This window comes from Falco peregrinus, chromosome 11 (assembly GCF_023634155.1).
Source record: "Falco peregrinus isolate bFalPer1 chromosome 11, bFalPer1.pri, whole genome shotgun sequence".
Lineage (NCBI taxonomy): Eukaryota > Metazoa > Chordata > Aves > Falconiformes > Falconidae > Falco > Falco peregrinus.
In genome coordinates this window covers 14,419,855-14,443,610 of record NC_073731.1, presented here as the reverse complement: position 1 = coordinate 14,443,610, position 23,756 = coordinate 14,419,855, and the positions used below count along the sequence as shown (strand labels likewise).

Genomic DNA, 23,756 nt, shown 5'->3' with positions numbered 1-23,756 from the left:
CTTACTGGCTACTTCTGCTCCCAAAGGCAACAGCTGATGCTCACCAACCAGTCGACAGCTGATCTGTTCACACTCCAGCCCTAACAGCTACCTGAGCTGCAGATGCAAAGCAGCTAGGAGCCATTATAACTGTCCCACATGAACCTCTTTCTTTAGGGATGTTTCTCCTGGGCACCAGGGTGCCATTTCTTTCATCAGGTTGTACTTAAAAGCAACAATCCTGGCAAGAAATCTGGCCTTGTCAGACTATGTCTGAAGTGTTCAACATTCAACATTGTCTTACTCTACCATGTTGGCTTTCATGATGTGAATGTAGCTTCTCTGAACTCTTGTGCATTGAAATGGGTAGAACTGACAAGCGTTCCTTAAAGGGATGAATTAAACCTGTGATTATTTTAAACATTTTCAAAGGCTCACACCTCAGTTGCTTGTGTGTGTTCCTTCTAGCCAGTAAATAAAATAGTCAGCTCTAGATAATTTGACATGTCAAATTCTTCCTAAGAACAGGATTTTAATGGATAATGTAAAGTTCTTTGTCATACTGAAAAGAAACTCTGCTGACACTTCAGTCATGAGATCACATGTGACAATACCTAGCAGCCCTACCTGACGGGCTAGACCAATGCTGTGGGAGATTTTGCTGAAGGAATAACAGTAGCTATTGAACTTACGATACTCAATCCACCAGCCCTGATCAGCTAATATTGCAGAACCCATGACAAATTAGATACCTCGTATGAATATGTTCATCAGATAAGCAGTCCTTCTGGTAGTGGTCAACATTTGAATTGAGAAATAGTATCTTTGGTCTCCTACTCCTGGAACCAACTAAAGCTGGAGTTGCTGTTGAATTTTTCTCATGTCTTGCATCATACAAAAGTCTCTAGAAGAAATGAACAAGTAATTCCTTCAGGCATTTGGCAAAATTATGAAGGCTGTGACCTGGTTTATAACAAATAGAGATTCTTGAAACCCCAGCTGCTGAGCAGAGGGCAACCAGTCTCCTTCAGAGGAATCCTCAGGGAGAGCAAAGGAACACAACCTTCACTAAGGCAGCTAACAAGATTTGATACATAAATAGGAGCAGCATTTCTTTTGCAGAGAGGGGTTTTGGTCATCTGGTGAGAGCTCTCTGGAATAGCATAGAATATTTCATTAGCTAACTTTCAGACTAGGAGAAGCCTAATATTCATTGAAAATTATTGGGAAGTCATGGCCCAAAACAGAAATTCATCCTCACTAGTACTTACGTGGAGGAAACGGAAACAAGCATGTTCCCCATGCCCCTCCCCACAGACACAACCATACATTTACACATACCCAAATTAAAAACTGGACTGTGATGACTAGACCAGGGAAGGAGAGAAGAGGAACTGCCATTATTTTTTTTATGGCATAACCTCAATTTCTTTTCCCAGTTTGATCACTCTGGGAACTCCCTCCACTGCCTTCCCCTTAGCCTTCAGCTGCCTATGGAACCCATCTTACTTCACTGGCCAGTTGTCCAGTGACAAGAGTTCAAGTTTCTGGCCAGCTCTATTTCCAAGTTTTGACATGTCAGCACAAGGCCATTTCAGTCAAACTCTACCCTGTTACCTATACTTTTTACTGCTTTGCTTGCTCAAGATGGAAAGCAATATTTATTTCTCTCTTTTTTTCTGACATTTTTCCTGATTTGGCCTAATGGCTTGCTCATCTTTGTTCCTTTGACCTCTTCTGCCTCAGGTCCTCATGGAAGCATGGGAAAAAGGGATCAACCCAGAAGGAAATTCTACAAATCCCAGTAACTGGGACTTCAGCAACTCCTTCTTTTTTGCAGGAACGGTTGTCACCACTATAGGTGAGGTACCTTCTTTCCTTATAAATTGGGGTTTCCTCCAGCTGTCCTGTAAAGCCCCCAGAAACATGTGACTGGTGCACAGAATACATCTGCAAGACAGTCCTGACTACTGTGGGTTATGGTTTTCTATTGGTTTCCATTTATACCTGTTATTCTTCTGTATCCGGCATATTATACCGGCAAAAAAATCCAAGTGCCTGCCTGGTACATGCAATATCATTTCATACATGCACAGCACGTCTTGAGGTTGCTTTGAAGCACTAAGTTGCACTCACCCCAAAATCAGAGGCCTATAGAAAATTACAATAGTCTTTCAAGTAATATTTTCGTGTTAAATTTTCTGTTAGTAGTAGTGAATCCACAGAGCTCCATCGTAAGATACGGTAATTTGCAGGGAGATTTAATTGCAGAAAATCATAGGTCCGCAGGTTCCTTAGCGTAGTTGAGCTTCCAAGCCTAGGAACTTCCCACGATGGCCTGCAGCATTCTCATGTAGCTGTTTTCTTCTTTTTTTCTAGGTTATGGTAACCTGTCCCCCAGCACGGTGGCAGGGCAGATCTTCTGTGTGTTTTATGCCTTATTCGGAGTGCCCCTCAACCTGGCCTTCCTTAACCAGCTGGGAAGAGGACTCAATGCCCACCTGATGACCCTGGAAAGATGGGTGCAAAAGCCAGGCCGTGCCCAGGTACAGTGTCTATCTATCATTTCTTTCCACTATTTTAAAACTAATTAAAGTACTCTTCTTAGATAGGTACTGTTGCAGCTAGATTGGATTTCCTTGTGCGTGCCTACATTTTTCTGAAGCACAGCAATTACAGTCCCCTCTATATCAGAAAATTGATATGCTCTATTTATCTACAATGGTTTTAAAGCAATTTGCTTTAGGGACTCTAGATATACCTTTTTAAAACCCAACTCAGCAAAACTGTTAAGCAGTCATGGCCTCAGTTTGGAGCAGGGTCCTTAAGCTCTGGTGCCCTTAGCAGAATAAATGCACATGCACACATTGCTGAATCCAGCTCCTTTTATCTAGCCCATGCTAGCATCTGTCCAGAATCTAGCTCTACACTGTGGAAAGGCAACTTGTTTTTATTGGCCTGCTAATTTGACTTGAATTACCTTCCCTGATTGTGCCAGCTATTTAGCACTTCCTTCCTTTTCTTTTCTTGAAATGTAAATAAATACTCCTTCTCCTTAGTTCTAGTTTATCGGTGAATTGAACTAGTCCAGATGTACTGGAATAAAGGCAGCATTGATAACAGAAAAGACATGAAGGTCGTTCATAACAAAGCTAGTACACGTTTCTGGATAAAGGTTCAATTAATTGATCCCTTTTGTTAGGGAAAAGGGAGAGTAGGTGTGTTAGATATGTTGAAACATTTCAGAGTTCTTGCACAAGTTTTTTTCTCTTCTCAGTTTGTAAAAACCTCTGAGTCACTGCATCCTTTACCTACTGGTATAGCTGGGAAAGCTATAAAGGTGCTGTCAAATGCAGACTTGGTTTATATGAGCAAGAAGTTCTTTAGCTGCATAACCTACGTCTGTTCCCCAAATACATGCAGCTCTACCACCAGCAGGATTTTCATGCTAGTATAACTGCATCTTTCCTGAGATTTGCAATAGCACCTCAGGGGGGTGATCTTTTTTTTTTTTTTTCTTTTCACTTCCTGAATTAACAACTTATTTCTGGCAGAACTCCTATGATCAGGCAAAACTTTGGACCTGTATCTGCTTGTTCACTCTGAGAAGCCTCATCACCTCCTTTTAAACACAATTTAGTCATGCTTTTGGAAATTAATTACAATCGGTTCTTCTTCATTCCTGACTTACTGTCCCTTATGTTATAGGTTTGTACCAGAAAGTTCCTAAAAGCCAGAATAAAAAGTAATATTGTGCATTTCAACATAAAATTTTATGCAAACTTCATTATCTAATTAAATGCTATCACACTTCCTGAATGAACTAAATGAGAACAGATATCACCTATAACCATGTCAATCAGTAATTTTTAAATGCTTTGCAAATGAGGTAAGTATTATTATACAGCTAGAGAGACATGGTACATAATCTAGAAGTGATTTGTCAAAGTCAGTCACCCATTAGGCTCACGCCAAGTCTCTCAAGCTCACCGGAGTATTTCACGTGTGAGCAGAAAGAGAAAGAAAAACATGATACCTGGGCCTTCTACTTTTTATAGAGTGGTTTGGCTCTTCATCCAGTCACAATAGACCCATGCATAGAAAAATCATACTCTGGTTTGAATGCCCTTGAGGGCATTTTTAAACAATTGCAATGAGTTTGCATCAGCCCACACATCACTAGTCAAAAGTTCTCTAGACTGTGTAGCCTGGAAATCCATGAGTTCCTGATCCACAGTGCTAAACTCCTAAAATCCCCTGTCATGACCCATTCCCTGACCATTCTGTGTACCTATCTATTGCAGCCACATATGCTGTAACTTATCTCCCAGAAGGCAGACGTTTGTACTGAGAGACACAGATCTGCCCTGTGCTGACAGAAAACAGTTCTGCTCTGAATGCTTGTAAGTGAAAAAAGCAGGCAAACTGACTTCACTTAGATTTCATCCAAACATATTTTTGGCTGAGCTCTTGCAAGCCACTATATAAATCTTTGGAAGCAGCCATGGTGAAGAGAACCCTAATTTGTTCTTACCAATCTTTCTATCACAAGTTATGCAATACTTGGTGATTTTTCTTCAAAGACAGGAGCCAACTGATTACAAGAGCATCTCCACTTGAACAGAAATAGTGAAGTGAGTATTTCATTCCTATGGTTTCCATAATAAGTTTGAAAATATGACTTGAACATACTTAAAAACTCATTGCAAAGAGCTTTAAAAAAATCATCCTTTCTTTCCTGATTTTGACTTTTTTTGATTCAGGATTTGATACAATATTTATGTGCAGGGTAAAGAGTGAGGTCAGCCTGTAGTGTATGAAAGCGTTGGCTCATCCTTCCTTTTTTGGATATTGCTCCCAGGTGGAGTGGGTTTGTGATTCAAAAGCAAAACAGACCTAGCAATTTCCACTAGACAACTTCTCAGTGCTGTTTAACTGCCATCTTTCTTTTATCTTTCAGGTGGTTCAAACACTGGCAGTAGCCATCTTCCTGACTGCTGGGACCTTGCTTTTTCTAGTATTCCCACCATTGGTCTTCAGTTACGTAGAAGGCTGGAGCTACGGAGAAGGTTTTTACTTCACCTTCATCACTCTGAGCACCATTGGATTTGGGGACTACGTAGTAGGTAATAAAGAAGGTGAACTGGATTGAGCTTTGCTGAAATCAGTTACTCTAGTATAAAGCTAAATACAGAGAGCACAGATATCCATTTCACTGTAAATGTGCTACAACAGCGAGCTGAGCCAGACAGGCAATACTGAGCTAATACATTAAACGGCATAGGCATTTTTCCCTTGGCAGCTAAGCTGAGAGTCACCAAACTCTTTTCACGTATGCCACTGAACACCCATTGAACAGTGACTATATCCAAACTGGTACGAATGTGATCCATGAGTGACAGGTGAAATATAAATGAAATCTCTTTGTCAGCGTTAAGCCTTTGAACCACCCTCTCCTAACAGTCATCTGTTTCAGCAAGTGCCTACCATTTCCCAGTAAGTGATCAGTACTTACAAGGAGGAGAACATTACCAACAACCCTGGGATGCCTGTGAAAGAAAACAAAGGCAATGAGATTCCATAGCCTTTAGAGATCTAGGATGAGACATAGCAGAGACACGTGAAGGGGTATTTTTCCACCCACTTATCTGAACAAATGTTCTTAACAGATTATGTATAGTGTGTTTATTTGTTAAAAACACTAGGGTCTGTTACATCACAAGTAGTACTATTCCTCTCCTAAAGGCCCTAAATATGCCCCCAAAGGAGATAAAAACCCATTCCTTGCTGAATGTGGGCACTGTGGAATTTCATGATGATCTGGATGACAGAGACTAAATGGATGGCTGGAGTGCTGTCCTGTGCCTGTATCAGCTGCACCAATTGTGCCTGCTATGAAAATATAAACTGAAGATTAAGATTCCTATAACCACTTACCTAAAATGGCTGCACTTCCCATATGATATTCTCCAGGTGATTTTGAACCCTGGTTAGTGAGGTATATCACCCTACAGAAAGCAATCGCTATATCACTAAGGTAATAAAATGTATCTCTCTAAATCACCTGAGGTCCCTGGAGTATCTCTTGAGTAAAATATGGCCAATATGGATTCAGCATTGGTTTTCCAAGATGGTTTTTTTCTTTGTCAGTGGCTAGGAACACTCAATTTTGCACATCCCTGATTAACATTAGATACAACTATTCTTATTACATAACCTCGGCTTCAGGGTTTTGATGCCAACTGGGCTAAGCTTAACCGGACTGTTGGAACACAAAAAAAAAAAAAAAAGAGAGAGAGAAAAAAAAAGAAGAATGCTCATAGATCACACCAACTTGTTAAACATATGCTTTTGCAGGGGGTGGAGAGGGTGTATGAGTATGTGTGTTGTTTGGCAGACCAAAGCTGTCAAGATTAACATGCAAAGTTTCCTGGATTTTTCAGGCACAAACCCCAACAAGCACTATATCCCAGTGTACAGGAGCCTAAGTGCAATTTGGATTGTTTTTGGCTTGGCCTGGCTGGCTCTGGTCTTCAATGTGGGAGCTGACTTGATGGAAAAATTCCTTCAGCTAAAGTGGCACAAGCCTGGCTTAAGCTTGGCAGAAGGAGCCACCACCAAATTGGAAGATGAACCTGAACAACCTAGAATCCACATCCCTAGCTGAGCAAGGTACACAGAAAGCAGTCTTGAAAACCTATCTTTTATCTATATCTCACACTAAGCAGGCCCAGTGGATAAAGGACTAAAGCGCAGGTTGTGGACTGTTTCCTAAGGAGTAATGTTTCAGATGCATTGGAATTTCCATACACTATGCAGGCATCAGCCAATTACAACCTACGAAGAAGTAGCACGCATGGTAAAACAACTGTCCCAGGATTCATTTTACACTTCTCACTCAACAAAGGCAAATTCCCCTGAAGTAATCAGTTATTATCCTCTCTCTTTCTCTAGTGGAATTCAGTTCTTATGGTCACTCATTTTCAAAAAATCCAGAGTGACTGCCTCCCAGCTCCAATAAGAAGCCATGTCACCAAGAATCTCAAGTGGAAAAAGTCAGGTACAGAAATCTTTCTTCATTTCCAGTCAGAAAACAAACAAAAAAATAGAGGAATATCGACAGTAATGACCATCTGCTTAATGACATCCATCCAATTAAGATTCATTTGATACTGTCTGAAATCAGCAGCTTTCATATAAAATGATAACATTTCTTTAGTTCCTGGGCTAAAATGTTTCTCTCTTACATTGTGCAGAAATTATGTGTCTCTGCAGCACTGCCTGGACTGTTACAATTCATTTCAGAACAAACTGACAGCTCAAAGCAGGCCCTTATCCTTAACACTGTTCATTTCACAGCCACTTGAAAACAGCACTTTAAATCTAAATGCATGCAGACTTTCTTATTTCCAGCCAGATCACAAATATTACTTGAGTCTGGCGTTTGCTTTGGGCCAGTTCATTGAAGAATTATCATGTACCATACAGAGCTGGTGCTGTCCATTTACCTCTAAATAAGGCTGATGAAAGCCTCTCGTGTTAAATCTGATCCTCAGTCATCTGCATAGTGTCACCACGAGAAAAAGGGCGTTTGGTTTTATCATAGTTATTGTAAGTCAAAAGTAGCAGCAGCCATCTCCAAAGAAGCAGAAAAGCCAAAGGACATATAAGTACTTAATAACAAAGTAGTCACTGAGATCTAAAACCGTAGTCATACTCTGTATTAAAATAAACTATAGAAACTTGATAAAACTATTATCCTTTCATTGAGTTCCATACTAGATTGTTTATAACCATCACTAACACATTCCATGGGTATGCATGTAATTATGTACATACTGCTATTTATTCAGTATGTTTATAACTCACAGTAACCATCAATTAATCCTCTTAGACTCACTTATAAGTGAAACTTTAATGTAAAGTGTGAGTGAAATATGACTAGGCATGTATGGGATGTATGGGCATGGCTGGCAGGCTGCAGTAACATCAAACTTTCAGCGCCTGCTTCGATTTTGGGGGAGTGTCCGTAAAGCGTGTGGGGACGTGTGTAGGTCACATCTCTTCCTGCATGCTTTCTGTGCTAGATTTTTACTTCTGAAGAGGGTTGCTCTTACATCTAACTTGGTGCTTGTTTTCTTTGCTAGTTGCTGACTGCTGCATAGTACAGTGTGGCTGCTCAAACCTGAGATGCTGGCATATAAGAATGCCAGCTATGGTTTACTCAACTCATTTCAAAACTGAGTTTTAAAATGCTTATCCCATCTAAGATTTCCCTCATGTCTTACCACTAGCTACCTCACAGATTTTATCTCCTCAGTTTTTGCACTGATCTTTCTCTATGCCCTCAGCTATTCCTATAAATGTGTGCAACAGCTTTCTTTGTAGCCTCTGTCACAGAGAGCAGCCAACTCTCTCCTGTCCCGCTTTTTGTATCTTTGCAAATCTCATGGGAAGCCTTCCCTCTCAGTATTGTCTATTCTTTGGACATAACATTTGCACATGCACTTGTTAACATCGTCACCATCACTGTACTCTGTACCTGCCTTGTGTCAACACTACAAGACATTTCAGGCCTGTTTGTATGAAAGACAAAACTAAAGTTCTGCTGACTTTTGCATCTAACCTCTTCCCTTCACCTTGCCTTTTGCCATGCCTTCCTTACTTATCTAGCCACAGCCAGCCACAAAACATGCGTTAGTCTAAAGGTGATCCTATGCAGTGTTTTACATCATGCTGCATGCCATAAAAAATGATAATGAGGTTTATCAGGATAGAAAGCATGCATGCACCATTTACTGGCAAAGTGTTTGTTAAAATCATTCTTACCTGAGATCTGAGAGCAGGGAGTCTGCACTGTTTTTACTGCAGTCCAGAAAATTGCTCCTGTATCTGATACCGATTGTGCAAAGTAGCAGCATGGTGAGACTATCTTCTGAATTTTTTGCTACTGCTACTTTTAGTAAGGCTGAGAGTAGCTGCAGCAGCTCTCAAGCTGTCTGCCGGAAGACTCAGAAAGACACCTTAAATCAAGCATATGGCCATGCTGGAACAGAAGAGAGAAAGCTACTGATGACCTCCCCTGTGTTACACGAGTGATAGAAATTTCTTGCTCACTTTGTCAAGTTTTCAAGATCCTGAAAAGATCCAAAAGATCATGCACATCTGTAATCAAAGTTACTTTGAGATACATGCTGGGAGCACTGGCCAATTTCTTGAGCATGAGTGGATCAAGTGCTTTCTAGCACCCTTCCTCCCTCTAACAAAAATGAAGTCAACAAGTATCAACTGATCAGCTAAGAAAAATGACTTGGAAGAACTGTGCAATCACAAGGGCTTGCTAGGAGACAGAGGAGTGCACAAAAGGGACTCTTCTGCTCTTTTATTAACCCATTTTACCAGTGGTGCAATCCTGCACAGCATGGAGATCACACAACCTGCTACAAGATGCTCAGCTCAGATCCATGGAAAACTGCAGTTCTGAAGCCTCTGAATGTAGCTCTACAGCCTGTGGCAGAAGTGATGGCCCAGGCACGGTTCATCTGTGATTTGGAAAAGTCACACATTGTCCTGAGCAGCTACCACCTGTAGTCCAGGGCAGGGCAAGAAGCAAGTGTCCTTCCAGGCTTGCACTTACCCTCTAAGCCTACTTAGCAGGCCCTTCCTCATCCTCAGATATTACTGGTACCTTCCAGACAACACCAAAATATCATCTGCAAATATTTGAGCCGTTCTCTGTGGAGGTGTAAATAGAAGGCTGACACACGAGTGACATTTCTGAGTATATTCAAGAAAATCAGCCATTAAAATATTATACGATTCTGTGAAGATTTGTGGTGAATATTGATACCTTCTAGCACGCATGTGGTTGATGTGCCGGGTTATCCCAGTCTTGCTTGTAATTACAAACACTGAGTCTTACCTGTAATTTTTTTTTACATATTTTATCTTTAGTATAAACATTAAATGCTGTTTAGTCCATAGTGTTTCAGGCTGGCTATACCTAGTGTGCTTTGTATAAACTATCTGATTATATTGCAGCTAAAATATCAAAATGAAGCTCAAAAGTATCCTTTTCCTGATCTTATATGAAAGAGGAGACTTGAGTACATATACTTTTTAGTACCTTTGCATCTTCTCTTTCTTACATATTTTTATAGAAGCCTTTTTTCTTTTCCATTTTAAGCAGAATGATATCTTGAAACTGGAATTGGTCTATCCTTTACATATTTTTTTTTTTTCATCTTGCCAGTAAAAGCATGAGTTTATGTAGAAGAATGAAGGTAGTTGGTTGATTAGCATTGATATATGCAGCTGTGGCCTTGCCTCAGGGGCAGTGGGTTGATTGACATGGACAATGTGCAGCTGTAGCTTGTTCCGCTAAGTGGTTAAATAGCCCTGAGGATGGGGGGGGGAGGGGTGTGTGGGTGTGGGGGGGTGCGTGTGTGGGTGTGTGCGTGTGTGTCAGATGGAGGAGGAGCAGTGTGGTCTGACCTCTGGAGGAAGGAGATACAGTACAGGGGATAGAATCTGACAAACGGTAAAGCCTTGTCACAGTTTATTAGTTTGTGCTGCAACAATTGGTGCCCTGTGTGAGGCCCTTCAGATTATGAGACAGTGTAATGAGCGGTGACAGCAGTAATGGCTGTGTCAGGGGACATTTGAAATTTTGAACAGTGATGGCAGTGCCCAACGTATCAGAGACAGGTGAGGATAGCCTGTGATCCAGATCACGTTGAGATAGGCAGAGAGAGCCTGGGGATCTGGATCAGACACTGGTAAAGGTGAGCCGTTGGGATCAAAAAGAAGGAAGCCTTACTGCCGTGGAGTTAAGAGGCTGAGGGCAGTAAGTGGTTGGGTGGCTGAGGAAGAGAGATGAGGAAGAAGCAGAGAGAAGAGAGAGAGCGTGGCCTGGATGAGGAGAGACTAGGAGAAGGCAGAAGAGGGACTGGCATGAAGAGTATCTTGGTATGTGATGGTAAAAGACCTTGTTGTGGCTGATAGTTTTGATAGTGCCGCAACAAGTTTATGCAAAGCACCTCCCAGAAGAACATAAACTAGCACATTATCAGAGCTATTCCAGTGATACAATACCTGTTTGAAGGCTGACTGATTTGTCATAGCATGGACATTCCTCAGCAAAGAAAAAATTAAAACCAAAAACAAACCAAGAAGTGAACACAGGGCAGTGTGAGAAGGCTTTACCATCTGACGGAGTACAAAGGCATTGTGTTCAGAAGTTCACTGGGCTTATTCCCCTTTATCTCATGTGCTGCAGCAAAGCAGGTAAACTGCAAACTTTTTATACGCTCAGAGTGATTTGCTTGGGTTTGCTGCTGGTGAGAGGATGGAGGGGAGCATTTGGTGTAGCCCTGTAATTTCTGACAGGCCTTAGGAACTAACTATATGGAGAAAACGCTCCTGTCTCTCACAGGAAAACCACGAACGATAAAAGGACGCTCACAAACTTGCCATCTTTACAATTTTTGATATGGAAAAGCGGGTTTGGGAAACACCTGTCACCGCCTCTGGAATCGGCTCGGCAGCTGGGCGAGGGGAGCCCCGCCGGTGCAAGCTGCCGCCGGAGCGAGCCGCGCCCGGTGCCGGTACGGGGGGCTGGATGAGCGGGCGGGCCGGGCAGCACCCCCGGGGGGGCGAGCCGGGCTCGGGGCCCGCCGGGCGGCACCGGGGCGCAGCCTGCGGCGGGGAGCGGGGCGGGGCGGCGGGACCAGCTGCCCGGCCCGGCCCCGGTGGGAAGGGGCAGGTCGGGGCCAGGCCGGGGGGGAGGCGCTGGGGGCCGGCCGGGCACCCTGCCCTGCCCGGCGCAGCCCTCCGCTCCTCCCGCCCCCGGCCCGGCAGCTTCTCCGGCGGCGGGGCCGATGGTGGCGGCGCGGCAGCAGCGGCGGCGGCGGGGGCGCTGGGGGGTGCCGGCGCTGCTGCTGGTCTACGTGGGCTATGTGGGGCTGGGCGCCGGCGTGCTGCAGGCGCTGGAGCGGCCGGCCGAGGTGCGGGCGGCCCAACACCTCCTCCGGCAGCACTGGGAGCTGCTGGGCAACCACACCTGCCTGCAGGGGCCCGGCCTGCAGCGGCTCATCCAGGTGAGCCCGGGCTCCGTCGGCACGGCAGCGGCGGGGAGCTGCGGGACCGGCGCCGCTCCGTCCCGGGCGGGCGGGGGGCAGCGGAGCACCGTCGCCTCCTGCCTGCGAGTAACCGGAACGCCTGTGCCCCTCGCTGCCTACGGGCACACGTGGCCCGGCCCCGAGGAAGCTGTCCCCGCGGCGTGGGAAGGCCTCCCGGTCTGTGGGCAGCTCCCCGCGGCGGGCGGTGCAGCCCCGCTCCGCTCCGTGCGGTGGGGGCCGTGTCCCGCCCCCGGCCGCGGCTCCGGGGGTTGTGCTGGGGCTGCGGGGCTCGGTGCCTTCTGGTCCGTGCCATCCTCCCAGGGGGACGTGCTGGCGGAAAGGTTTCGCCGTGGTAAGTGTAGTTGGTGCTTACGCTGGTGTCAACGGTTTGTTACTTGTTAGGGAAAGCGCAACAGAAAATCCTGGTAACGCAACTTGAGGATATTAATAATGTTCCTGAGGATGTCTGCAGGGTGGTTGCAAAACGGGGGCCAAAGGTAGTCTTATTAAAGTACCAGTGGATGCATTTTTATGATGTAGATATCAGCAAAGCGGGATAAATGGGTTCTCAACTTGCTCAGGTTTTGTCTGAAAAAGAAAACCCTACGATACTGAGGCAACTTGAATATTTACCCAAACCCTTCCAGTTCTGGCGCTGGAGGTTGAATATATACTGCTTGCTTTGGTCTGTCTGCCTCCAATACATGTTGCCAAACAAACACAGAAAACTTGGGGTGTTTTGTAAAAGCAGTGTTTGGTGGTGGCTGAAACCATAGTAGCTGGCCACCAGAATTCAAAGGACCTAAAAGGCACGTGGCTGTTTCCAGGTTTGTTTTTTTCCAACAGAGAGGAAAATGCAGAAACCATCAAACAGAATCTTGTCAGGAGTTTCAGCAAGGCCCTGGCAGACAGAATTATGCTGATAACTTACGTCAGGCTCTCATCCCTTGACTTTCTAGATGGTAAATTCTCTGTGGCAGTCAGTAGTATGTTGAAGACATGATGTAAATCTGGACCCTTGTAAGCTACTGTGTGATATCTACTCTTATTTATAGTGTGGTGTGTACTGCGCTGTCTGGGGAATATGGCCAGAGAGAAGTGAGAAATGCACCAGAGAAGACCAGTCTGGCACTTCGTAGAGGCAGGTCTGAGCTGTGCTCCATTCAGCAGTGGTCTGGTCCGTTGAACAGTGTGTGCTAGGCAGGGCTCTTGCTCTGAGGATGGAAGGCTTTTGCTTGATGAATCACAATAACGAGCTGATAGTAATGGAGATAAGATGATGATCACAACTGGATAGGTAGAAAGGCCTTTTTAATGTCATTTGGATGTTTGTTTTACTGTAGGGTGACCTCTGCTAATTCCTGATACTGTCTGGTAGTCAAAGGAATAGGACAGCTGCCCAGATCCCTTTAGACACTGTTATAATAAACTGTGTGAGTACTTAATTGTGACCTAAGCAAGCCCTAGATGAGGAAGTTACAAAGAAGTTGCATTTTATTTTACAGAGTGTCTGCGCATACCTTCATACTTGGAGAAACCATAGTCTGAGTTTGTAAGGCTTTGTGTATTATTTGTAATAACTTTTTCACAGCGAGAAATTAATCTTAAACACATAATCTGCAGAACGGCTTTCTTACGCTCCTTTCTAATTTCCTGTGTAGCAATTGCTTGGATATTGTAGGTGTGCTCAAGAAAGTGAGATGGTTTTCTTTGCAGTAAATTGCTACTGCAGTAAATTGAACATATTTTATCAGGCACTGTCATCTGGCCCTCTTCAGATAACAAACTTGTATTCTAGATACACGGCTGATTATTTGCTAATTAAGAAAGACATATAAAGCATGTTTGTGAAAACATAAAGCAGTGTGTGAATTTTAATTGCTTTGATGTTACTGACAGTTCCTCATTGTTTTCTAACAGCTCTTTCATCCTAGATAATTGTAAAGTCTGTTTATTTTAAGTGTATAGGGGCCAATATAGAATAAAATCCCAGTTTGCTAAGCAATGTACAAACATCATTTTACAACCTGTTTATCGCTCAGTTCCTAGTTACCGACCGAGAGTAGAAATCTGCTGTTCCAGCCCTTGCACAGATGGAGGGCAATAGAGAGCTCCTGCTTTGAGGAGCCAGGAGGAGAGCACAGCGTGAAGATGGGCAGGAGGAAAGACAAAGACAAAAGCAAACAGACCGTGCTGTGGTAGCTAGAGCAGTGAATTCTCATTCAGTAATTTCTATGGCTTGGATCCTTTCCAGGGAAGAAGTAATTTCCTAGTTAACAAAAGAAAAGACAGAAGGACATGGAAATAGCAGACCAACAACAAAAACTTAACAGCAGAGGAGAAAGTGTTAGAAAGTATGATATCTGTAGCGGTGGGTCCTTGTTTCCCACAGCTGTTTTGGTGGGGGGGTTTGCCTGGAAGGACTGGCTGGCTCAGTGGGATGAGCACCTGTGGGATGCTGAAGAGTTTCACTTCCCTAAATAGTTGAGGGTTGCATGTGCAAATGTTTTGTATATAAGCAAATGAAAAATGCATGCTCGTATGTTTATACATGCATATATATGTATATGTATATCGGGAAGATGGATTTGCATTTTTCTTGGCTTTTGGTACTTATGTTTAGAACCAGAACATCATAGGGGACAATGGAGAAATTCTGGCCATGTGTCTTCTACTGTGCATCCAGTAACATCTCAAGGAAGATGCAGGTCTGGTTTTGTTGACCCATCTAACCCTAGGCTGTTTTTCTAACATTGTATACAGTCTGTGATGTGAACACATGCTCACCAGGAACAAGACCGAGAGCAAACAGTTCCTCAAGAGTCATTAGGCAATATACAAAGAGGGCAATATCTTGCTTTTTATTATAAATATGGTGGTGGTTTTCACATGCGAGAGTTACTGGCTGTGAGGTCGCAAAGGAAGCTCTCAGTGATAAGACTTGCAGAAAATGGAAACGGATGCAATGATAAGCTTTGAATGGCAGGCTTCAGGTGATACACCCTCAGTACAGCAAAGAGCAGTAGCTGGACTTAGCTGGGGAAAAGTACGTAAGAGTGTCTGCCCAGGCAAATATGTTGGTTCCAGATTTGAGAAGTGTACAGAAAGTGAGGCTGCACACAGAGGGTACTTTCTGTACTGGCTGAGACCCTCTCTGATTTTTTGGGGCTGGAGGACACCTAGACACACTACCCAGCGTGATGGACTTCTAGTGTGTGAGTCTCCCCGTTTTACTGCCTAGGGTGAGTGTATGTGTAGCTCTGCTGCAGCTGAGCGTTCCTTCAAACTCAGTCCTTTTCCTGCATCATTTGCAGTGGTTACAGACACCGGTGTAGCTGTAGCTGCTGCACTTTTCAGTATCTCTTCAGTCAGATGATTGGCCATATGGCCAGACTTGGAACAGTGTGTTTTCTGTGTTAGGGTGTTACCATGACATTCTTTTCATGGTACCCTTCCTTTTCTGCTATAATCCTTTTTGTTATACATATTTCTCTAATACAGCTGTCTCCTGAATGTATTATATTGTTCTACCCACTATCTATTACGGTAGATGCATAATGTTATTTAAACCCAGTTAGGCACATAAACTGGGAAGGAGAGAATAAAGCAGAGCTAAATGAAATATTCTTTCCTTTTTTTTGTCTAGCAAGACTTTAAGATAAGTGTAGTGAAAAAGTCCTAATTCTAAAGGGCAGGCCATAAACTAAAAGCCTGCAGGTGCATCTAGATACTGTTATCTCCAGAGTCAACAGCTACAGCTACTCAGAGTTTTAGTTCATGTTTACAAGAGCAATGAGATCCCACGTGACTGAAAGATCATCATCAATACCTTGGCTTGCACTGACATTGAACCAGCAGAGATTTGTGCCAGCTGTCAGGAAATACAAACCTGCAAACAAAGTTTACTAAAATCATCCTGCTCACAGATGATGCAGCAGACTGACTCCTAAGGGGTGAGCATCAGAGATCACTTGTTGGTGATAAGGGACTTTAAAGAACAGCATTGGCTCTTGGTATTGTGAAGCAATGACATCTGTACAGCACCAACTTTAGTCAAATAGCCACTGGCTTGTCACAGATGAAATAGGGTTGATCCCTTGTAACTGTTCTTTCCATTTTCCTTCTTATCAAAATGAACTTAACCAACGTAGGAGTTACAGCCAGTTTGTGGTTCTCCAGACCCATTAATTAAAAAGCACCATGGATACCTTACCAAGTGCATTCTGTGCTTATAATATCCTGTTATGGAATACTTTTGACAGAAGTTAAAATCTTTCCAAGGCAGTAGGCATATAGTATTCTGTAAGGCAATAGGCTAGCACTGTTGGACTTCTTGGAAGGTAAGGAGGGGACTTACTGATGAACCCATGGTTCTGCTTAGTTGGTTTGCTTCTAGGTCTTCTGATCAATGATGTAGTGTCTAGTACCTGTGTTTAAAAAGAGAAGGAGGGGGGGGTGAAACACAGGAACCTATTATATTTATATACCTCTGCCTAAAGACATGTTCTTTGGTATTACCTCATTCTGTTACAGCTGGTCAGGCTTGGTGGAATGTAACAAGTAAGGAAGCATAGCAAGCTGGAATTGACCGATAACTGTCTCAGCAGGAAGGTTTGACACACACCACTAGCAGTGGCTATCTAAAGTCCAGGGGAGGGGGGTGCCTTCTAAAAAGAGAAATGGTAATAATTGCGAGTTGTTTGAAGATGTGGGTTACTTTTACACGTACTTGTTCATCATGCACTATCCTTTTTAAATGTGCAACTAAAAGACAAAATAGCTGCTAGAGAACTTCTTGATTTTACAAGGATGATGCAAAGCAACCTGCTGTGCCCTGTTCTGCAGATTATACAGGCAGTTCCTTTCAACAGACCCTGCGTATTTCCATTGCAGTCCAGCTCTCAAGTTACACTGGGGTTTGGGAAGCAAACAGTGCCTTGTCCCATGAATCATGCCACAGATTCTTCCTTGATAGAAAAGCTTAATTTTCATAAAAAGTACTAGTGTCTTAGGGTGGCATTGGCTGTAGCATTACTGTACTTTACTACAGCTCTTACTCCTTTTCGGTTGAAGAATAAGTCTAGATACATTTCAGAAACCATAGTACAGACCCAGCTGCAAAGTAAAAGTGCATTTGCCAGTACAGCTCATTTAGCCTAGGTGAAGTAGTACTAATTATATTAGCAAACATGGTTGGGGGAGGTGGGGGGACAGTTATTTGATCAGGTCTCAGGTTATTCAAGTGGTGTGAAGTTAAACCAGGTGGATTCAATTAGATTCATAATGCACTTTGTGCCTGCTCTTCCTTTGATCAGAATTCAGGTAAGTTTCTCCTCCAGGCAAGGACAGGAGGTAAGAGCGCATTGCTGGGAAAGGTGTGTTTCATAATCTATTTTTTAATTTTTTTGAAGTTAATTGACCTTGGAGTGAGTCCAGAGGAGGGTCACAAAGATGGTCAGAGGGCTGGAGCACCTCTCCTCTGAAGACAGGCTGAGGGGGTTGGGGTGGTTCAGCCTGGAGAACAGAAGGCTCCGGGGACACCTTACTGCAGCCTTCCAGTGCCTAAAGGGGCCTGCAGGAAAGTGGGGAGGGACTTTGTACAAGGGCTTGTGGTGGTAGGACAAGGGGTGATGGCTTTAAAGTGAAAGAGGGCAGATTTAGATTTGATATAAAGAAGAAATTATTTATTATGAGGGTAGCAGGACACTGGAGCAGGTTGCCCAGAGAAGCTGTGGATGCCCCATCCCTGGCAGTGCTCAAGGCCAGGCTGGATGGGGCTTGGAGCAACCTGGTCTAGTGGAAGGTGTCCCTGCCCATGGCAGGGTGGTTGGAACTACATGATCTTTAAGGTCCCTTCCAACCAAACCAGACTATAACCTTTGTCCTTACAATCTGAGACCAAGGTTAATGTTAACTGTTTTCTTCTGATTTACAGCTGGTATTCTGTAGACATAAATGAATGTTTACATGCCAACACTGCACAGGATTTCTAGGTCACAAATCCTGAGTTTGTATTTTCTCATTAAGCTAAATGGTATTTTGGTGCCTTGAACATCTCCCTTCCCTCCTCGATAGATTGTGATGGTGAGGACAGGATGAGGCAAACAATTGTGGGGAGGGCATGTACTCCCTGCAAAAGTTTGGTGGTTGGGTTTTTTTGTTTGTATATGAACATATAACTTCAAAGGAATTTGGGAATTAAGTTTCTTACCCCAGTCCATTTGCATGTTTTTTTACCTGCCTTGAGAACTGCTTTCAAATACAACTAGGAAATACTGCTTTTGCCTGCAAATATATCAAGATTACCGTGGCCTCTGGCCAAAATGCCGTAGTTCAGAAGCACAGGGCAATGTGTGTTCACACAAATGTGTGTTCAGAAACACAGTGACTGGAGCTGTGGTTTATGAAAGGGTCGTTTGTATGACTCCTTCTGTAATACTTTCCTCCAGAAAAAAGTAGCTTGTGTGCGTCTCAATTTTTGGTTGGTTTGTTGGTTGGGGTTTTTTTTCTCCTCCCTAGAAATAAGAAATTTTGAGTCTGAGAGTCAGGAATTTTTATGGAGATCCTTCATGGGGCCATAATCTTCTGTGGCTTCACTTTCCCTATTTTCACTGTATATCTTGCTGCTCTTATGGGAGGGCAGTTAATTAGAATCAGTTTGATCAATCCTTTATATACATTTTATTTTTTGCTGTAATATTGTAGAAGGAAAGAGAAGCACTTTCTGAAGAAAGTGGATATTGCAAAGAAGGTAGCATCTCAGTTGACATATGCCTTCGTTCCTCACTACTGATCTTTTTTTACTGATCCTTACTACTTTTTTTGGAAGCTATTCCCCGTGGCACGTGCAGTTGTGACTCACCACAGAGATGAAAGAGTAAATTTTTAGCTGCTGTTAAGGAGGTCAGAGTAAGCAGTGTTTGCCCCCTTTGCAGCACGTGGTGCTGAGGAGCCATGCTGCAGCCGTCAGGGGCCCGCCTGCGATAAGAGGGTTCTGGAAGAGCAGAAGCGTGTCAGTGGAGGAAGCTGGGAGTTGCCCAGAACTGATAACACAGCACGCGTAGTAAATGAGAAGGACTTACGAGTAGGGTTGGAGGGTAGAGCAACTCCACAGCAAATGGAAAAGAATAAACATTTTGCAGGAAAGAAAAAGATGTAACGCTCAAATGTCTGGAAGGAGCTGAACTCTATAGGCTGAGTCTGGATACCTAAGTGGGTGTCCTGGTAGAAGCAGCAACCTTACTTTGTGCGTGTGTGTGTGTGTGTGTGTTGGTTTTGTTTGGTTTTTTTTAAACTAGACAATATGAACTGAATGCAGTAGTCACTGTGAACTCTAAATTATTATTTTGGGGTGGGGGGGGAGAAATAAGTGCAGAGAAATTAAATTACTTTTTTATGTTGTGCAACTTGTCTGTCAGTAGAAACCAAAGTGGAACTGAGTTCTGTTTCTTTCTGATTATATTAACCACCTGCCTGTTTCCTTCCTGTTCTTCTTTGAGTTGCACACATTGAGCTTTCAAGTTCCCAAAATATCAAGCCCAAGTTCTGCAATTTCAAGATTCACTGTGTTTGAGCAGCTGGTGTATTGACTGAGGTCTTAGATCAGATGAGTATCTGCTCTTGAACACTGGATTTGAGATGCTACTTCTACTAGGTGCATTTTAGGTGTTTGGGTTTTTGGGGGTTTTTTTTGCATTTTGGAGCAGACACTGTATAAATGACTAGCCTAATTAAGAGAGAAAGGAAAGTCCCTAGGACTTCACCTCAACATTGGTGTAAAGCAAAACAAAAAAAAAGTCTCTGGTTCTTGAAAAGCCAGGCTGAGTGAGCCATGTAGATGTGACCCAATGTATAGGATTCAGTTCTTTTTTAGTGCATCTTGAACCCACAGGCCAGAAGTGTTTTTTTTTAAATCATCAGCAGAAATGTATCAATGGCTCTTCAGTGGGGAAAGCAGGGAGAATGCAGCTCTTCTTTTAGGGTGTTTATTAGCTGGGGTTTTCTTGCATTCCATCAAAAATGATAAACCACTTTAAACTTTTCTATGAAAAAAAGCACTAGGCAAAAGCAGAAGTCTGGAGAAACATTAAATTAGGGCAAGTGTACACCAGTACCCTGAATGCCCCTCAGCCTTCAGGAGTTTGCTGGCCAATGGTTTCCTGTGCCAGAAGTGATTTCTGTGTAGTCATAGCTATCTCGAGGTTTGTCTGCCATGAATCCGCCTCTACGGGCGTATCTGTAGGGAGGCAAACCCCATTAGTTCTACTGTTCTCAGAAGAATCAGTCTTTTAATTTTCTGTCACCTTTGTCTCTAAGGATGGCAGCAGTGGCTCACTCTCCCTAACAGTAATGAACTTGACGTTTCTCTTGGGAGTGTCCATTTCTTCAAGTGGCTTTGATTCATAGGAGTATCCAGTGGTCCCTGTGACAGGCACAGTGGGCCTGATGGTTAATGATGTTATCTGGATGCTTGATAACAAGATTTAACAAGGAAATGGTTAGCTCAAGGCTTCTTCGTGAAGGCACTTGGAGACCCGCTGCAAACATCCCAAGTGCCCAGTCCCAGGAAGCAGCTGGTACGCGGTGGGCTCAGGGCTTGCGCTTTGCCAGGCATGGTCACACGGTACCTCCCTGCCTGTCCTGAGGAGCATCGTGCTGCTTAGTGCGAACACTTCAGCCTACCCGCAGGCTCTTGGCACAAATGCTGTACTCGCTGGCAGCGGTGTCACCTCAGGAAAAGTTAAGACAGCGACGCCAGGACGGTGTGCTGCTATAAATCACCGCAAAGCTGGCGTGGGTGCTCGCAGCTGCTCGGTCCCAACCCATGCAGAGCGGAAGCGGTGCAATGGTGTGAGATTAAATGCTCAAGGACTTGGGTGGTGCCGCTTGCTTCTCACGCGATGTCTTGTGCGGGCCGCTCGTTTCCCCTGCCTGCAGAAAGGAAGTTTCTGTTCCTTTGGGTCAGTTCAGCCACGGTTTCTTGCAGTCATCTCTGGTTCTTGGGTGTTTCTGGCTTTAAAAACTTGATGCTGTGTGTAACATTGTCAGCTGCTGAGCTTGTATCAGCAGGACATCAGGCAGGAGAACGGACAATGAGCATGCTGTACCTGGTGGTGATCAGTTTGATAATAAATTTATCTGAGAGCCAGACTGTTGCTGTTCCTGCAGGTATGCACCTGTTCAAGACTAGCTACTTAGAGATCACAGGCTACAGAAGGAACATTTGAGAGAATAAGTAACAAGCTGCTTGTTTTCAAATTTAAGCACCGCTTTCTGGAGGGGAAAAAAATACAGGTCATCTGTATAAAATTCCAGTGTCTCCCTTGCCATGTGGTTTAGTTTGGGAGTTATTTAAGTTCATGGGGACGGTGATTCCTGACTAGGCCATTGTCTGCAGAATTTCTTACACCACTTGACCTGAGGTTTAAGAACAGAGAAAGGTCAGAGCCTGTATCCCGTGCAGCCTGACAAACCTCAGTGCAGACACTAGCCCTGGAAGAAGGGGTGGGGGAGAAATTACACACAGCTATTCAAAACAAATCCCACTGGAGGCTTTCTGATACAACCTTTTCTCTCTGTTTTTGGGGTTGTTTTTTTGGTTGTTTGGGGTTTTTTTGGCAGGGGGACTTGATTCTTTCATGTCGTTAATGCTTGCATACTAATTCTTCCTGTGAGTTGCCCCACTCAAGCTGCAACAACTGCCCACAGAAGGAAGCATAAATGTGTTATAGCATCTGGGGCTTAGCCCTTTCCAGAGCAAGGGCTCTCTGCTCTCTCTTGTGCCGAGAAGACCATGTTGTTAGAATTTTGCAGATTGTAATGTGACCTTGAACGGTTTAAATTTCCTCGAGTTCTGAGTAGGTGAAGCTATTTCTGAGAATGCAACTATCAAACAATGTTTCTTACTCAGAAAAGTATGTGTTGATCTCTGAGCTGCTCTCTGCTCTTCATGTGAGAACTAGTAGCTCTGGAGAAAAGATGATAGTTGCTGTAGTTAAGCTGCTGCTTGGGTCTCCGGAAACAGTTTTTAATCCACAGCCCTGTATAGTGTTTATATAAATTCACTCGCAGTGTGTTACATCAGTAAAAGGGGACAAAGCTTCGCTGCTTTGAAGGTTTGAAGTGCTGGTTTGCTTGATACATGTATAAACTACAGCTTCTTTGTAAAACCTGCAATGGCTGCAAATCTAACCTGAGAGTGAGTCCTTTTATGCTCAACGATGAAAGCTTTATCAGCAGCCTTATTGTTAGGATAAGGATAGTATTATTCAGTATCTGCATGCGTTCCTCGGAGGTGATGAATCTTGTGTATTCTCAGCTACACTTTGCATTCAAGGATAACCAGCTCTCTAGGATTCTTGGTCAGTGGGTGTGAAATTTCATTGTACATATTGTGATTAACATTGTTTTGGAAACAACTCAGTATCATTAACTTCATCAGAATGAGAAGGTATAGTCAGATGTGGACACTGTTAAGACATCTGACATCTTATTTCAGTGTAACTGCACAATTCGGCATAGCAACTTCTGAGTCTTTCCCAGGTGGATTGGACAGAATCGGGCATCATGCTAATCTAATCCATTTATTCATATTTATAGTGCCCAATACTGGTAGGCTGGCAATTCTGTGTAGTCTCCATCTCCTACAACACATATGCATTCCTCCCCAGTACAGGCAAGGGATCTGTATCACTTACATATGCATGTATATTTGCTGTTCTGGGACTTCTGCCATCAGAATACCCCATCTGGAAACACTTTATCTTCCTAAGGAATATGTCTTCAGGCAGTCTTAATAACTGACTGGCTAGGCTTCCTTTATGTAGTTCTTGCCCTCCAATCTCTTCTCCATTTACCTGTATGATCTAACACATGCATGTGCAACTTTCTTTTATGCTGTAGATGCCTTGTCCTTAGAACCAGTATGTTGGCTTTTGGCTTTTCTGACCTCTTAGCTCTTTAGTCTCTAAGGCACAGGATATGCTCTGTTGAAAGGGAAACAACAGGGTTGGAAGTAGTTGTAGTTTGTGACTTTACCAGCCAGCACTGCAGATGCCAGTCACATGAACTTGCCATAAGGGGGTTTGTGGGATCTCATATTATTGTCTCTTTGCAGGGTATCATCCAAGCCTACAAAAGCGGCATAACCCTCCAGGGAAACACCACTAGCCTGGGCAGGTGGGACTTCAGTGGGTCTTTCTTCTTCTCCATCTCTGCAATAACGACCATTGGTAAGAGTTCTCTGCTTGCAAGGCGGCCTCGTAGGTGGGAAAGGATCAGGAGTGAGGACCTGTACTGTAAGATGCTCCTCCAGCTCCATGGGGCTTCACGTAGCTTGTCTGTATCATGCAATAGGTAAGCACCCACGAACCTAGCCCTAGAAATGCTTGGTCAGTGTTAGCACAGTAATGATCTCCAACTCGCCAATAATTAGCTGGGTACATATCCCTGCTAAGTTACACAGGTCTGGGGGCCTGGACTTCATGGTGCTACACTGCCTGTACTTTCCCAAGCCTCGTGCTCCCTGAGAGGTCTGAGGCGAGTTGTGCATTGAGATGAGCTTTTCCTGTCACAAGGAGAGGGAGTGATTTTAAAAAACTCTTAATACTGGCTGTTGAATCTTTGGAGGCTATATTTATGAATTATTTCTTCTTGCTA

At 43.7% G+C, this 23,756-nt stretch overlaps 1 protein-coding gene across 1 annotated transcript in view; it reads left to right on the top strand.

Annotated features, from left to right (window-relative positions):
• Window positions 1-23,756, top strand: part of LOC101915403 (potassium channel subfamily K member 16) — a 35,244-nt gene that overhangs the window by 1,947 nt on the left and 9,541 nt on the right. Inside the window, exons 2-6 of the mRNA XM_055816427.1 lie at window positions 1,726-1,840; window positions 2,359-2,525; window positions 4,940-5,117; window positions 11,639-12,077; window positions 23,215-23,329. Of these exons, the coding sequence (XP_055672402.1) occupies window positions 1,726-1,840; window positions 2,359-2,525; window positions 4,940-5,117; window positions 11,639-12,077; window positions 23,215-23,245 (930 nt within the window). The 3' untranslated portion in view covers window positions 23,246-23,329. The remainder of the gene's footprint in view (window positions 1-1,725; window positions 1,841-2,358; window positions 2,526-4,939; window positions 5,118-11,638; window positions 12,078-23,214; window positions 23,330-23,756) is intronic.